At 47.3% G+C, this 17377-nt stretch overlaps 1 protein-coding gene across 8 annotated transcripts in view; it reads left to right on the top strand.

The window, feature by feature from the left end:
• DOCK8 (dedicator of cytokinesis 8) overlaps positions 1-17377 on the top strand; it is a 318437-nt gene that overhangs the window by 198770 nt on the left and 102290 nt on the right. For all 8 annotated transcript variants that reach the window (XM_045772361.2, XM_087858754.1, XM_087858753.1 and 5 more), the window contains 5 exons: positions 230-364; positions 1773-1862; positions 4833-5069; positions 7505-7648; positions 9619-9725. In XM_045772361.2, coding sequence (XP_045628317.2) covers positions 230-364; positions 1773-1862; positions 4833-5069; positions 7505-7648; positions 9619-9725 — 713 coding nt within the window. The remainder of the gene's footprint in view (positions 1-229; positions 365-1772; positions 1863-4832; positions 5070-7504; positions 7649-9618; positions 9726-17377) is intronic.

The raw sequence follows: 17377 nt of genomic DNA, 5'->3' as shown, positions 1-17377 counted from the left end.
GGGTCCTGGGATCAAGCCCCACATCTGGCTCCCTGCTCCACAGAGAGCCTGCTTCTCCCTCTCCTTCTGCCTGCCACTCCCCCTGCTTGTGCTTCGTCTCCCTCTGTCAAAGAAATAAATAAAATCTTCAAAAAATAAATAAATAAAATGTTTTATAACACAATAATAGAAGAATCTTGCCCTTTCCAAGCCTATAGATCCTCAAAAATGACCTTATTTTGCTCACTAGGGTCACAAGAGAATGTTTGGGACTTACTTCCGAGTTGGTTTCTATGGATCCAAATTTGGGGATTTAGATGAGCAGGAATTTATTTACAAAGAGCCTGCTATTACCAAGCTCCCTGAGATCTCTCACAGACTAGAGGTAAGAAAAGTGCTCGACAATGTATACTTCATGAACGCAAGTTAGAGTGGGTCATTGCCCCCCCCCCAATTATGGATTTGTCATTGATCTGTATAAAAATTTATTCACATTGCATTTATAATGTGAAGGTATTAGGTGAGATCATAAGGTAAAGCAGGATTTGGAGAATTTTTCCCTAAGATTCTGCATTTGCTTGTCCAAATTTATGAATTTATAGGGTGAGTATTTGTTTTCAAGACTACCCAAAAGTCAGTTGATGTCATGTGCTTTCCTGTCACTCTTTAAATTTTAGTAATGGTTTTTCAGCCTTAAGATTATTACCTTGACTTTGAATCTGGCCAAATTACTGAGTAATCCCTAGGAAGTGTTGTAGTCATCCTTTTGGTATCATCGGACAACACATCCCCCTTCTGACACAGAGATGCTCACAGTAGCCACACCATGAGCACAGTGAGCTCTTGCTGCTGAGCTGGTCCAAGGAGCCCTCCTCTGCAGCTCATCGGAGTCGGTGTCCCATCTCGTAGGCTGGAAGCCCCAACTCCAACCTGCTGTCTACTTTTGATCCATAATGTCATAGAAAAAAGCAGCATATTCCTAGAGGAAAGGATGGAGAAAAAGGAAAACAGCCTAGAGAAAAGTGAGAAAAGCAGACATGGAAAGGGCCAAGCACTAAGAACTCAGGAGGAAAGTCAAGGCGTGCCCTCCAAACAAAACCTTCTGAGTAACTGGGGTTCCCTGAAGTGCTGACACTTATTTCAATTCATGCCTTACGCCTGCTTGTATTGCTTTGAATTTATGCTTTTTCATGGCTGTAAAACTTAAAACACTTTAGTTGCCAAATTGTCCTTATGCTATCCACCCCTGGAAAATAAGAGACTTTAATTCCTACTTAACTCAAAGAAGCCATGGCCCAGAGTGGTTGAGTAACTTGCCCAAAGTCATTCAGCTCATGAGAAGGAAAACTAGCAATTGACCCCAGGCCGCTTGGTTCCCTAATATGTTTCTCCACCATAGGACTAGAAATGTATGATTTGTCTTCTTGTGAAATGTGGTTTGTCACATTCTGGGAAGCCTAGTGAGTGACCTCCAAGTTCCTAGGGCACAAAAGGCCAGAAGTAAATAGTGCCATTCCCCTGGAGCTGCTTCGGGAAATATGAAGACATTGGTAGAATTAGAGGTCAAGCACACTTATTTTAGGGAAGCAGCCATCAGTTTGCAATGCTGCACTTCCTTATGTTTTTATTTTTGTCTCCAGAAATGCTAACTTGCCTCATTAGCTCAGAAAGACTTCCAATAATCAGTGAGCAAATTCTTCCTTACACTGTTTCAAACTTACTCCATTTCTGAGACACAGAGAATTGCATTACATTAAAATAACCTTTATCATCTGTTGGTTCTTCTTGCCTAGGGATTTTATGGCCAGTGTTTCGGTGAGGAATTTGTGGAAGTGATAAAAGACTCTGCTCCTGTGGACAAAACCAAGTTGGATCCTAACAAGGTATGGAGAAATTTGCAAAAAATCACCCTCAGGCTCTGATGCCCTTCGTTCTACCCCCAAAACATAATATGACCTCCTCTGTCTGGGCTCTCAAAGTCATTTAAATGTGACCAAACTTTGTTGTCGAGGGTTCAACTATTATATGGTTAGGTCTTAAAGAAACCATATTCCAAGGCAGGAACCATAAGAGCTGCCATTTATTAAACACCAACTGTGTGCCTGGCACTGCATCAGGCCCTTTGTGTGCATCACTTCATTTCATCCTCCAAGAGCCCTTTGAAGTAGGTGTGGTTATTCCTATTTTACAGATGAGAAAACTGAGGTACAAAATTGTCAAGCAGCTTTCCAGGATCACGCAAGTGTCCAAGCCAGGACCCAAGCTCAGGGTCTGTCCTCTTGATCACTGTTCTTTATTGCCTTTCTATGCAAACTTTACACTCAACTTCAAACATACTGAAAAGATGCAAACTTCTCACTGCCAGTGCTTAATGGCACCCTGCTCTAGGCTGCAGGAATTTCTTCTGGCCACATGCAGGGCCCCGTGACATTGGGGGAATGATGAGAAGGGCTTGGACCTCAGTGACCTCCCTTTACAGAGAGCGTATTCTGTCCCATCCCCGGCTGGGTGTGCCGCATCCAGTTTGGACACTCCCCACCGTGAGCCTGTGGCAGGGGCAAAGGCCTGCACAGCCCTGCCCTCTCTTCTGACACCAGCCTCGGGCCACCCGCACATCTGACCAAATGGTTACTAATTTGGGGGTTCCTGTGGCAGCCCTCAGGTTAGGGAATTCACTAGAGTGACTCATAGACCTCAGGAAAGTGCCTTATGACAATGACAGTTTTATGATAAAGGGTACACAGAAGGCAAGGTCTGGGAAGGACCCCAGCGCTTCCATGCCCCCTCCTTGTGGACTTTGGGCATGTCCCCTAACCCCCGCCCTTGCCCAGCACGTCTATGTGTTCACCTGTCAGGAAGCTCCATATAGTCTTGCTGTCCAGAGCTTAGTGTCCGGGCACGACTGATTAACTCAGGAGCCACATTACTGAACTCAAGTCTCCAGCCCCCACCTCCCCTCCCTAGTTGAGGCCAAAGTCAGCCCGGAGTCTCAACCCTCTAATCACATGATTGGTCTTTTGGGTGACCAGCCCTCATCCTGGGACCCACCAAGCTTGGGTCACCTCATTAAAATACAAAGACACTCCTATCCCTCAGGACATTCCAAGGGTTTTGGAAGCTGCGTGCCAGCAAGTGCAGACAAAGACTAGATAAATTCCTTAATGTATCACGGGTGCTGTCCTCCCGCTCAGCCCACCTCATAGACAGATGTGTGCGTGAGGCCGTCTAAGCTGCTGGGAATAATGCAAGTTCAAGGTATTTATGAAACGCTGGGGCCAGAGGAGCGTTTGCCATCTGGCAGGCCTGGAAAGTGAAGAGTCCAAACTGTTCCCTCAGTTCTGTCCTCCAGGATATTAAGGAGATGATGCAAGTAGGGAGGAACTGACCAAACGTAAGAATTTGTTTTTCTCCAGATTTCAGAAGACTTGCTCACTTGAGACACCTTCCCTAGTCAAGGCCTAAGGTAGTGAGTGTGGCAAGAGCTGAGCTAGGCTTAGACAGAGGTGTCGGAGGTCCTTGGAAGATAGGCGTGCACAGCCCATGCCGCGAACAGTCGCCAGTGACGTCCCTGACACACGGTACACTTGTCCCTTCTTCTAAAATGCCCAAGGCAGGTGCTGAGAGTTTTAGATGAGAGGCGGAACCCAGAACGACAGCCGGAGTTCATCACACTAAATAGTGATTTACGGGCTGAGGTCAATGACGTCCCCACCCTTTTCATCGGGTGGTATTACAAAGACTGTGGTCACTGTCATTCTTTTTTTTTTTTTAAAGATGCCTTCTTTCTTAGTAAGTGCCCTTCTTCAGTGTGTGTGTGTGTGTGTGTGTGTGTGTGTGTGTGTACGTGCACGCAGATTTTTAAATGAAGTACGTGCGGTGACGTTCACGTTCCTGGTGTTGAGTTCTGTGAGTTTCGACAAACACGTTTAACCACCACCAAGAAGAGTTCCATCACCCCCAAATATCTCCCCGTGCCTCTCCCTTCTGCTCTGAACCCCTGACTGTTGTTGATCTGCCATCCGTCTCTGTAGTTTTGCCTTTTCCAGAAGGTCGTATAAATGGAACCCTGTAATCATAAGCGCAAGCACACAGTCCTGTGAGTCTGGCTCTGTCACTGCTCAGTGCACGTGGGAGTCGTCCGTGTGGTAGTAGTCCGTTCTCTTGTCCTGCGGACTCGCGTCCTGTCATCTGGCCGTACCACCGTCTGTTTACCCATCCCCCGCAGGAGGCGCGCTTGAGTTATTTCTGGTTTTTGTCTATTATGAATTCTGCTGTAGACAAGGCGTGTGAAGGTGAGTTTTTGCTTCTCTTGGACACACACGTCAGAGCGGGGTTCAGGGATCGGATGGCCAGTGTCATCTATCTGTGTAAGGAGTGGCTAGCCAACGTTAGAAGGGGCTGTCCCGCTCTGCACTCCTACCGTCGGTATGTGAAAGTTCCAGCACCTCTCCATCCCTGGCCATGCTCAGGATTGTCACTCGCCTTCAGCCTGGCCATTCTCCTAAGTGGGTAGTGGTCGTGGTGGCTCCAAAAAGGAAAGCTTGTCTGTTCTGAATAGCAGTTTGCGAACTCTTGTACCAAGTGTCAGTGGGACCAGTGAGGTCGGCGTGGAGGGGCAGCTTGGAAACCTGACTTCACACAGGCACGCAGCCTTGTCCTTCTCGCCCGCAGCCCTTTGTCTCCCTGGGGGTGCGGAGCAGGCCAGACATCAGCCTGACGTGCTCAGCTTCTGTGGCTTTTGGACGGGCCCAGGGGTGGAGCAGTGGCGCTGTGTCCCAGCATGCCTCCCCAGTGCATCCTGGGTGGTGGCTTGCGGACGAGCTCATCTCCTCCTTCCCCCTTTTCCCCCTCAGGCCTACATACAGATCACTTTCGTGGAGCCCTACTTTGATGAGTATGAGATGAAAGACAGGGTAACATACTTTGAGAAGAATTTCAATCTGCGACGGTTCATGTACACCACCCCGTTCACCCTGGAGGGGCGGCCCCGGGGAGAGCTGCACGAGCAGTACCGGCGGAACACCGTCCTCACCACCATGCACGCCTTCCCCTACATCAAGACCAGGATCAGCGTCATCCAGAAGGAAGAGGTAATGGCCCCTGGAGCCAACGGGCTCAGGACTGAGGTCACCCCTGAATGCTGAGTCTCCTTCCAGGATGACACACACACACCTTCTCCGTGCTCCTTCCTGGGAGACTGGAGTGAAAACCAAAGAAAGGGACACACTGGAAATAGTATCCTGGGGGTTATCCCGTGACTCTGACGGCGCCAGGGAATCCCATTTAGGCAGCCACGCATTTCGTAGCATTACTTTATATTTAAATATTTTACATTTTGAAGTTATATCTTTAACATAAATAGAATGACAAAATGACAATATTTAACATGTATACTTTCATGATATGTTTATATGAAATATATATTTAAATTTTAAATATTTAATATTGAATTTTTATATATTTGGAAGCTTACAGGTGATTCAGACAGAGTTGTGTGATTAGTTAACAGAGACCAGAACAGCAAGCGAGTATCCGCATGAGTTGGTGATGAGCTGGAGGAAGGGCCCCATGCAAGACAGGCAAGGAGACCAGCTGGCCTCTAGTCCCAGATTCCTCCTGGGACATGGCCCAAGGCACTTATTTTCATTGAACTTCCTCATCTACACACTGACAGCAAGGACCCCTTTCTCTTCTCTGGGTCTACGTACAGTAGAAGACTTTGAATCCATTGTAAGAGGACTGATCAAGAAAGTGTCTTAAAACTAGACATAGTATAAACATTTTATTCTACTTTAAAATACAGATGTGGACATTTCTCTGTCATTCGGTTTATATAGGGCCCCAGCCTTCCCTGTGATTTGGGTTTGGCGGATCACAGCTCGGCATTGTCTTCTAGAATAAGCCTCACCCTTAATACACTGTCCATAATTTTCAGTTTTCATTTCTATAAAGCAGAGGAGGAGCTTAAAGATACTTGCTAAACAATATGAGGGCAGAGTCCTTCTGGTTTTTTATGACTTGCTTGCCCCTAGCCTTTTACAGTTGTCTTGCACACCTGATATGGCAGGAATCTTTACAGCGACTTACTTTCGTGATGCCTTGCCCCACCATTCAGCTTGGTGTTCATAGAAACAGTTCTGTTTCTTTCCACACCCACAGCTCATAGTTTGTGCATTCTTTAATTAGATGAGGTCATTAAAATAACAGGCGTAACAGGCATCATCAAGTTGCCGAACGCACCGAGCTGAACTGTGGTGAACGGATGCCTCAAGGGGCAGGAGCAGAAGTGACTGAGCTCACTGCCCACCGGCTAGGGTGTTCAGCTACCACATCAGAGAGCGAGCTTCGTGGATGAAGAAATCCTGAATGAGTGACTCAGTTAGGAGGAGGTTGGGTTAGAAGGCATCTATTATATTTCTTATTATTATGGACTTTTGAACACTAGGACAGGTAGGCATAGCACATGGTCCCTGTAAGAATTCTCACAGCATTTCTTGGCCGTATCTCCCTTCCCGGAGAACCCCGGTGTGTTAGATCACTAGGACTGTTGTAACAAAGGACCACGGGCTGCATGGCTGAAACGGCAGAAATGTATTGTCTCACAGTTCTGGAGGCTAGCGACCAAATTAAAATGTTGGCAGGGTTGGTTCCTTCCAAGGGTTGTGGGGAATGGATATGTTCTGGGCCTCCCTCCTTGGCTTGTGGATGACAGTCTCCTCCCTGTGTCTTCACATTCTCTCCCTTGACATGTGTCCCTGTGTCCAAATTTCCTCCCTTTATAGGGACATCCATCATACAGGGCCCATCCTAATGTCCTCTCTTTAACTTGATTACCTCCAGAAAGACCCTATCTCAAATAAGGTCACATTCTGAGGTACTGGGAATTAGGACTTCAGTATATGAAGTGGGGGGGGGGTATACTTCCACCTACAACATTCAAGAAGGACCCTACCCCAAACCTGCAGAACTTGGCAACTAGCAGATTGACCCTTAAGAGAATTCTGTTAACCGGGAATTCACCTTCAGGGTGCGTTGGAGAAGGTACAAATGATGCCAAAATCATATGTTACGGTGGGGACAACAACCTTGAGTGTACTTCTAATACCTTCTCTAATTATAAGTCAAGTAACTTGTTCAGTAATTGGAAAGGAAACTTAACAAGGTAGGAAGAACATGGATTTTGAATGTAGACATCATTGTGATCAATTTCTGAGCTCCCTACTTACTACCCTGTGTCATCTTGTGCCACTTCCTTAACCTTGCAAATCCTTCTTTGGCTGTAAAATGGAGAGAATACAGAGGTGGTTTAAAGGAGTCCATGAGAAATATCCGCAAAGTTCCCCGAACACAGTAAGTGTTCAAGCAATGGTGGGTCTTTCCTTCCTCTTAACCTATCCAGAGTATTCTAAATACTCTGAAGGTCTCCTTACCTGCCTCTTCAAATCCAGGTGCATCATAGCCCCAGGTTTGTCTGTGACTTACAAGACCAGACAATGACTTCCCTGCACTTATGTCTTATGTTCAGTTTGTTTTGACACCAATTGAAGTTGCCATCGAAGATATGAAGAAGAAGACCCTGCAGTTAGCCGTTGCCATTCACCAGGAGCCCCCTGATGCCAAGATGCTTCAGATGGTGCTGCAGGGCTCTGTCGGAGCTACTGTAAATCAGGTGAGCAAAATCAGCTGCTGGCAGCTCCTCCCGTCCTTGTCACTTTGGTTTTCATTGTATGTCTACGCCCTCCTTCCGTAAGTTTGATGAGGGATCTGATCCACACATAAATTAGACCCAACACTTGTGAGGTTTAGAAGACTTTGAGGAGGCCTCTTCATGTAACAACCATGGTAGAAAAGAAGTCCCAAGAGTGCCTGGGTGGCTCAGTTGGTTAAGCACCTACCTTGGGCTCAGGTCATGATCTCAGGGTCCTGGGATCGAACCCCGCATTGGGTTCCCTGCTCAGCAGGGAGTCTGCTTCTCCCTCTGCCCCTACCCCCCTTGTGCTCTCTCTCTGTTGCTCACTCTCTCAAATAAATAAAGTCTTAAAAGATAAAAACGAAAGAAAAGAAAGAAAGAAAGAAAGAAAGAAAGAAAGAAAGAAAGAAAGGGAAAGAAAGAAAAGGAAAAAGAAAAGAAAAGAAAGAAAAGAAGTCCTAGACATGAGTGGACCACGTGTAAGGAGTACTGTTTTCACAGAGAGTTCTTCACTCTGAGGCCAGACCTGGCAGCACGCTGCAGATCTGGGGTTCTGTTGCAGAGGGCTGAGTCATGCCCAATTTAGGCAGAGTTGTTGCAGAGCTTGAGGCCAATCTAAGAATGTCTGTAGGAGAGACAAGAAAGGGTCTAGAACATGCAGCCCCTGGGTCAGTCACCAGACCAATCCAGCATGCCAGGACCTTGCCAACCAGGAGTTACCAGGGACCAGGCTTCTTGGGCCACTTCATACCAAGCTAGATATTCTCTCTCTACCCCTTAGAATCCTTACTCCCAAACTCAGCATGTAACTAAACATGTCTCAGATACAGGGAGGTACTAGCTTCATACTTTCACCCTTAATTTCAGATCCAGATCTGCTCTTGTCTACACCTCCACTCAAAAACCAATGAGTATCATGACTTTTTCCTCACTCAGCACAGCTGGACTTCCCTGCAAAAATTGTGTTCAGATAATATCAAAGGAGCAGAAATAGCACAGGAGAAATGACTATTCTATTTCCAAGATCAGAAAATATTAGGAAGTTTTTGCTTTAAGTCCCAATCCTTTAAGGAAAATGGAAGACTTTATGAACCCACAACCGTGTACTATGTGTATCTCTGACACAAGCCAGCAATTACACAAAATGGCGCCCACAACTAGTCCAACAAGTGAATATAGAAGGATGATGCAAGACAATCCTCAGGGGCGCCTGGGTGGCACAGCGGTTAAGCGTCTGCCTTTGGCTCAGGGCGTGATCCTGGCGTTACGGGATCGAGCCCCACATCAGGCTCCTCCGCTATGAGCCTGCTTCTTCCTCTCCCACTCCCCCTGCTTGTGTTCCCTCTGTCGCTGGCTGTCTCTCTCTCTGTCAAATAAATAAATAAAATCTTAAAAAAAAAAAAGACAATGCTCAATTTTAGAAAAGCAACTCAAAGCACATACCCTGTGATGCAGTAGTATTACCTTTACATACAAAGGAGAGCCTATTATTAGTATAGCATTTGATTAAGAAAATACTTTTTGGGGTGCCCTGGTGGCTCAGTTGGTTAAGCATCTTCCTTCGGCTCAGGTCATGATCTCAGGGTCCTGGGATCGAGTCCAGTGTTAGGTTCCCTACTCAGCGGGGAGTCTGTCCAGCTCCCTCTCCCTCTGCCCCTTCCCCTCGCTCCTGCTCTCTCTCCCTCTCTATCAAATAATTAAGTAAAATCTTAAAAAAAAAAAAAAGAAAAGAAAAGAAAATACATTTATACTTCTGAGTATTCTCCTAAATCTCCAGACTCCTAAGAAATCAAAGTTTCCTGAGAAGTTCAGTACCTTCCTTGATTTTTTGTTGCGGTCACACTACCGCCAGAATTAAATGTCCAAACTAAGAAGTCGATCCAAGATTTTCTCCCAAGTAATTTAATTTTCTTTCCAATGTCATATTGTTCTGTTCCTTTTTCCATCAGGGCCCACTGGAAGTAGCCCAAGTGTTCTTGGCCGAAATTCCAGCTGACCCAAAGCTCTATCGACATCACAACAAGCTGAGATTATGCTTTAAGGAATTCATAATGCGGTAAGAGGGAATATGGCTGGGAAGGAGCAGTGGTTCTCAGAGTGGGGTCCCCAGACCAGCAGCTACAGCATCCCCTGAGAACTTGCTAGAAAGGTGACTTCTCGGGCACCAACTAGACCTACTGAATCGGGATTTCCTGAGGTGGAGCCTGGCAGTCTAGGTTTTAACATTCTGGGAATTCTGATGCATACTCACGCCAGGGAACCTCTGCAGGAGACCGGCCTTATGCGTACTATTAAGTAACTGACATTCAAACCGTGAAGTGCTTTCATGTTTATCATCTTGTGTGTGCCTCACACATCAAACCAGCCTCGTTTTGCAAAAAAGGGAAACAGAGGTTTGGAGATGGGACATGATTTTGCCTGAGGTCACACAGCTAGTTAGTAGGAGAGCTGAGTTCAAATCCAGATCTTCTGAACCACATAGGCCACACCTCCATCCATGTGCTGACCGTCCACCATGCTTTCAAGTCCAAGAGGGTGTTGGCATTGGCTTTAGAAGTTTTAATATCACTCAGTAACTTATTTTTCAAATCTTAAGAATAGACCCTGCCTCAAATTTGGTGAAGGCAATTCTAACACTGGGCTTTTTCAAAAGTATCATCTCTCTGGCAGTTCCCATTGTCAGACAAGCCTCTGTGGACTGGCTTCAGGAGTGGCCTGTTCCGGCTGCATAGGTGTGGGTCTTTGAGCAACGTCTTGCAAACTATTGCAGTAGAGATGGGTTCAGTGGGGTCTCTGTGGCCCTAAAATGAGTGATTATGAAGGATGTGATGACCTTTCACCCATGACATCAGGATAATGTGTACCAGTATTTCTTTTCAACCTTAGAGCAGCACATCAAGTGTAGGAATAACCTCACGTGACAGATGAGGAATAAAGGAGGCTAAAAGTGAAAGTTTGCTAAATTCACTGAGAACTCATCTGCATGCCAGTGTTGGGTAAGATGAGATATCCCTCCTTCTCCACAGGCTTCGCTAAGAGGTTTGCAAACATGCTGCGTATGGAGACACACTCAGTCTGTGTGCACACACCCATACACACCCACGGCATAGACACAGACATTATATTTATTAATATTTTGGGATTTGAATTGCTTCCTGAATTTGATAGCAATTCTGACATTGCACAAAAGCTGCATTTTCTTTAGTAAATAGTGCATTTTTACAAAACAAAACACTAGAAAATACTGCGGGAATTTTTAAAGATCTATTTCCTTTCCACTTATCTTCATTTAAAATTAGTTACGGGGGACACCTGGGTGGCTCAGTTGGTTAAGCATCTGGCTCTTGATTTTTGCTCGGGTCATGATCTTGGGGTCCTGGGATTGAGACCCATGTGGGGCTCCATGCTCAGTGGGGAGTCTGCTTGAGATGCTCTCACTCCCTCTTCCTCAGCTCCTTCCCCTGGCTTGCGCTTACTCTCTCTCTCTCTAGAATAAATCTTGAAAAAATAAATAAAATGAAATAAAATAAGTTCTGGTTGAAGGCCCCTGAAGTTGGCAGTGGCCCAGGTCTCTCTGACCCTCTGAAAGGACCTCCAAAATGTTTAATGAGATAGAGTATGACCCGGGTAGGATATCAGTTGTGGGAATACAGGAGCTGAGAATCCCTCTGCTCCCGACGGGACCCCTATGTGCATGGCCAAATAGGAACACAGTGCTGCATGCACTAGCCACTGCCAGGAGTGCAGGAAATACAGGGCTGCAGAGTTCAGAAAGGGACGGTCCATCAGAGGCTGGAGGGCTGGGGAAGCCTTCACTTCAACTTGGTCTTGAATATTTAGGTAGAACAAAGGGGGCGGTCAGAAGAGGGAGCCATGCCTCGTAAAGCAACAGACCACAAAAAACTCAGGGGTCCTCTGAGTCAGTAAGAGCAGCGTGTTCTGGAAGCCTGCTAGGACAAGAGGAGAGACGAAAGACAGTGGTATTGGCAGATGGGCTCTGAACAGAACCGAAATGTAAAAGCAGGCTTGTGAAGAGGAGACACAACTTTGTTCCCTAGTCTGTAAATCAGACCCTCAACACAGCAGGAGGCAAGCAGACCCCCCCCCCCAGTTGCTTAATTGCTTCTCAAGTCCCCTGAGCAAGTTGCAGGCTTTTAATGAACAAAATCAATATTTTGTCACATTATTGCACCCGGTATTTCCTGCCCACTCTCTGCTTCCAACAGACAGCCAAGGTGATGCAAGAGTGGAAAATACTGGGGGGGTGGGACAGCTCTTGGGTTTTCCTGTGAGTGAGCCCCCACTGCTCGGCAGACTTGGGCAGTGGGTTGATAAGCCCAGATTTCCAAGGTGAACATTGTGAGTCTTCTGATACCTCTTTGCTGAGCGTGAAAGCTTACACTTGCCAGGTGCCCTGCAGTGAGGTCCTGCCTTAGACTGTGGCCTTGGACTTGGCTGTCGTGGCACCGGACAGACCGTAGAGGACCTGGCAGGCCGGCCCGAGGCGGCTGATGCTCAGCCAGCCAGTCCCGCAGCTCCTCAGCCAGTTGCCAGGTGGGGACCTTGACCCCCTCCAGCCTTTTCCTGCCATAAGAAAAAAAACACCTCCAGGTTTCAGAAGCCAAGATGGCGAGATACCCCATTCTGTTTCTTTCTTCTGCTCCCCAAATTACTTCAAGCTGTTTTAGACGGTGCGACCAGAGCCCATCTGGGTTTTTAAATTTTTTTCTTACCTATCTGCCTTAGCTTAGGCTGGTGTCACCAAATACCATGGGCTGAGTGGCTGGAACAACAGACGTTTACTTCTCACAGCGTTGGAGGCAGGGGAGGCTGAGATGAGGGTGCTGGCAGAGCCTCCTCACGGGGTGGAGAGAGGAAGAGGAAGAACGCTCTCTGACAAGGGCACGAATCCTACCCTGTGGGTCCCATCCCCACGGTAATTTACACCAAAATGCCTCTGAACAGAAGGCCTTACCTCCAAATACCATCTCATGGGGTGTTAGGGCTTCAACAAAGGAATTGGGGGTGGGGGGCAGAGGACACATTCAGTCCATAACATCTGAACACTCTCAGTCTTACATAGACTAAGTGATCCTTACATTTATTTTTATATTGAGATAAAAGACCATGTCCTCCACGGCACCTCCATCATGAGTTGTCTTTAGGGGAAGTAGTTTCAGATACACCCGGACAGGCTCCTACCACACGTATGGTCACAGAGATGGGACACGGCCCGTGGAGCAGTGGTGTTTGCAGACTGCAGTGAGGGTCTGTGAAGAGGAGGGAGGGAGAATTTGCCCAAGCGGCCAAAGGAACACCAAATGTATATCATGTAGGTAGAAACAGAAGCAGGAGGCAGGAAGAGATTTGAATATGTAACAGGAAAGCAAAGCCTCAAATATTGTGAGGGGTTGCTCAGGACGGGGGACATAGGAATGACTTCCTCTGTTGACTTCCTATGTCCCTTTTCTAGGGTCACAGAGACCTTATCAGGGCCAAGGATGCTAGAAAACTGAGAGCCAGGTAGAACGGATTATACATCAGGCACATATGCGGGTGCGTACGCGCCCCCCCCCCCCCGCCAGACACACACACAGGGCTCTTCCCCTCCCTCATGCCTCCTGTAATGATTCTAAACCCCCCCCCAAAATCCATTTTTGTTACAATGTGATCATGTCCTTCTCTCTCAGCGCACCCCAACCCCCAAGTCTCCTGAGCAAGCTGGTCCTCAGGGCTGGTCCGTGCTCAGAGAGGGGTCATCATGCCAGAGGGTTGCTGGAGCTGATACCAAATTAGAGAATATTATAGAAACATGGGAACTGCAGGACTCTGTGAGTCTTCAGGACAGAAGCCCAGGGCCTGAGCCAGTGTGATGTGACTCAAATATGAGTCTGGTCTGGTGAAACACCCGCCTCTGCCTGGACTCTAGGAATCTGCTTCCAGGTGTCAGATGCGAGCCTGGACACCTTCCCTAGCCTGTAGCCCCCACCCCCCCACATCTGGCACTAGGAGGAGGAGAAAGGGCCACCGGACCTTCTGTGAGGGAGGCTGCCACACAGACCCAACCTCTGAGGGGACCACAGGAAGATCCTGCCCCTGGTCTGCCCTGGGGTGCACTCCCTGCCCCCACAGCGCTGCGTCCTGTAGTGGTGGGGGGCACACAGGATGATGCCTTTCTTTGGGCTGTAACCCCTATTTCGCTCCCAAAAAGCAGGCAGTGTTGACCGTGAAGCCCTCCCTGGCAGTCGCCGGTCAGCTAGGTCGTCACACACCTGACACCGTTTCATCCCCGTAAACCCACTTTATAGATGAAGGAGGTTGAAGAAAGTTATAATCAGCCCAAGGTCACACAGCAAGTAAGTGGCCGAACCACGATTTGAAGTCTTCACTCAGGACAGGCTTGCCCTTGGGGTCGGGGGTTTGGGTGAGGCCGCCCGGGGAGGGAGGAAATGTGGGGGCTGAATTGGAGAAAACCACCGGGGAGGGGTGCCTGGCGGAGCCCTGGCTCTCTCACACCCACTGCAGGAGGCAACCTGTGCCCCTGGTGCCCTGCCCCCAAAAGCTCCTTCCTTGCCTTAAAGGGCCTGGAGCCCAGTCCCAGAGGGCAGGCGGGAGTCCAGTCTTCAGCTTCTCCAGTATCGCTGTCAGACTCTCACCATTCCAGAAGTTCCATCTCTTCACTGGGCCCTGAGGGGAGGTTTGCTAAAGGGGTACCAGGAAGAAGCTGAGAAAGGCAGAGTACTACAAACTGGGGCTCCAGAGAGAACACTTTCAACTTGAGACCAAGGCCATATGCCTGGATTCTAGCTGGAAAGGCCAGTGTCTTCCCAGGGGGAGTACGTGGTGTCACAGTTAGGAGTGTGGGCTCCTGAGCCAGGCTGCTGGGGCTCACGGACCCACCGTGCCTTAACTAGCTGTGGGACCTTGGGCAAGTTACCTGGCCTCTGTTTCTCCAACTTTAAAATGGGAATTATAATCGTAACTATCTCTTAGATCCAGTGTCGGATACGATGAGTTAAGACACAGAGCTTAGAACAAGGCTTGGCACATACTAAGTGAGCCATCGGTGTCACATCATTTGGTGGGGCAGAGACCAGATCAGTTTGAGAGGAAACAGAAACTTAACCATCTGATTTAAATATAGACATAGTCCGCCCGTGACTTGGGTGCCTCTGTAAGGTTTGCGGCCAGGGACGCCTGAGCCGAGGAGAGGCAGGTCTCTGAGCGTGCACCTGACTCTGCTGTTCGTGCAGGTGAGTGACCCAGGACAGGGCACTCCGTCTCTGTATCTTTCATGAACTGTGAAAAACCAGGGGCAGGAATATAAACTCCCTAGTACTTCATCATTCTCATATCGAACAAATCATTTTCACCTCACCTATTAATATATTTGTCTTTGTAAAACACTTCATCTATTGCTGTGCAACGAGCTACCTCAAGACTTAGTGGCTTAAAATGACAACATTGAGTTATTACACGTGTGTGGTTCTAGGGGCTGGTGGGCTCCGCGAGGTGGCTTTTGCCCAGTCTCTCCGTGGCACCCAGACAGTGGCTGGGGCTTGAATTGCCTGAAGTCTTCCTCACTCACATGTCTGCTGTCTGAGCTGAAAAATACTCAAAGAGCAGGTGGTTCAGAACTCCGAAGGCACGTGTCCCGGGAGACAGAGCCAGGTAGACACCACACTGGCTTCTTTTACCCCAGTCGCCGAGCATGGAAAGCATTTAACCACGTCCAGGACACATGGTACACAATCAGAGTACACCCGCTAGCTCTTAGACTTCTGAGCACAAAGACTGGGGAGTTCAGTTAATTCCCCCCTAGTTTTCAGAGACATTCCCAAGGATGCGGTCAGCCTCTGCAGGCCTCCTGTCATCTGCCAGTGTTACAAACCCAGGCCTGAAGTCATCCTGAAGCTGATTTTATTTTACAAATGGCCGTAGCTCGTAACTGTGAGTTAAGAAGCAATAAAAACATAAGGGATAATGGTGATTTCTTAGGATTCAAAGATTATACACCTCCCCTTCCCACCCTTTCTTGAACACTTGATACGCAACCTCAGATATCCTACAGTTTGCATCAGTTAACATCAAACTTAAAAGATTGGCGAAGATCCAGTTAGAGGGGAGCTTTTGGGTTCTGGTGGAGTTAAATCAAATCCTTCTGCCAGGGGCTAATTGTGTAAGAAAGCTGTGGTCACGGGTTTATTTTTGCCTAGGCCAGGTAGCTCTCCCCTGTCCTGTAGCCACATTCTACCCACTTCACCTTCGGCTGTCATCCTGAAAATGTGCTCAGTGGTAATACCAAGGATTTGGGTCACAAGGCCTGGGTAGCCCCATGACTTACCCCAGATCTACCCCTGCTATTGGGAAAACAGTTTAAACCACATTGATCACCAGGATCCCATTCACCTGCAGGGTAATAAAGAATTATTACCAATTTTTGCAGGCCAGCTAGGTTTCAACCATTATGGTGTCCCTTCAAGCTTTGTTGATTTGTAAGTTCCCTTAGGCAGCACAGTATGAAATAAAAAGCAAGACTTTATCATGTTTAAATAATATGAGTTTTCTTCTTTGGTACGTAGCGTACTCTGTGGGAGACCGTGAACACACTGGGCTTAACTGTCTACAAGTGAGGTCAACACAATGAGCTGTAATGATTTTCTCTCTGACGCTTTGCGGTTTCACCATAGTGGAGCTCCGTATGGATCTGTTTCTGTCGATGAGAGGATTTGTGTCAGTTTGCAATTCTGGAAAATTATCAGCTGTTATCTCCTTAAATATTGCCTCTTATGTTTCATTCCCTTAGAGAGTCATTCAGATGTGGGTTGGGCATCTCCGTTATATCTCCAAGCTCTTTTTTTTTTTTTTTTTAGATTTTATTTTTTTATCTGCAAGAGAGAGAGAGAGCATGAGTGGGGGGCGAGGGGCAGAAGGAGAGGGAAAAGCGGGCTCCCTGCTGAGCAGGTAGCCCCGTGCTGGGTGGGCTCCATTCCAGAACCCTGAGATCATGACCTGAGCCAAAGGCAGACACTTAACTGACTGAGCCACCCAGGCGTCCCTCTACCTCCAGGTTCTTAACCATTTTTTTATATTTTTAATTTTAAAAAAATTTCTTCGGTGATTTCCTTAGATCTGCCATATAATTCGTGTGTTCTCCATTTGTGTCTGGTTTATTTTCTAACCCGTCCATTGGGATCTTTCTTTTTATCTTAGTGACTATATTTTTATTTCTAGAAGTTCCATTTGGTTCTTTTCTGAAGTTTCCCTGATCTCTTTTTTCATACTCTCCAGTTATTTTCATCTTGAATTTTATGCCTTTTTTTTTAATCACATCTCCCTATTAACTTTGGTCTTTCATATTGCTCTGTCATCTCGAATTCTTACTGGGCTGTTTCTCCTGCTTGTGGCATCTGTTGGTCCTCCCCCGTGATGACTGTTTTCCTCCTATGCTTTGTGATATTGTACTGTGAGCTCATCTTTGGCAAGGCTCACTCTTTCTGTGGGTGGCCCATGAGCCCAGACGGAAAAAGCATTTCTCTAAAGCAACTTTACATTAATTTCTGTCCAAGCCCTGGGAATTCCACTTACCTTGGTTGCTTTTTAAATTAATTTCTCACCTTGGAGCCCTCACTGCCCAGGAGTATAAATTTGTAACTCATACCCACGTGGGGCGCCAGCCTAGAATTTCAGTTCTTAAAGTGCTTTTCT

This window comes from Ursus americanus, chromosome 34, assembly GCF_024610735.1.
Source record: "Ursus americanus isolate L20-20 chromosome 34, mUrsAme1.1.p, whole genome shotgun sequence".
NCBI lineage: Eukaryota > Metazoa > Chordata > Mammalia > Carnivora > Ursidae > Ursus > Ursus americanus.
The sequence above is the reverse complement of the archived record's forward strand: the minus strand, read 5'-3'. Positions and strand labels throughout refer to the sequence as shown.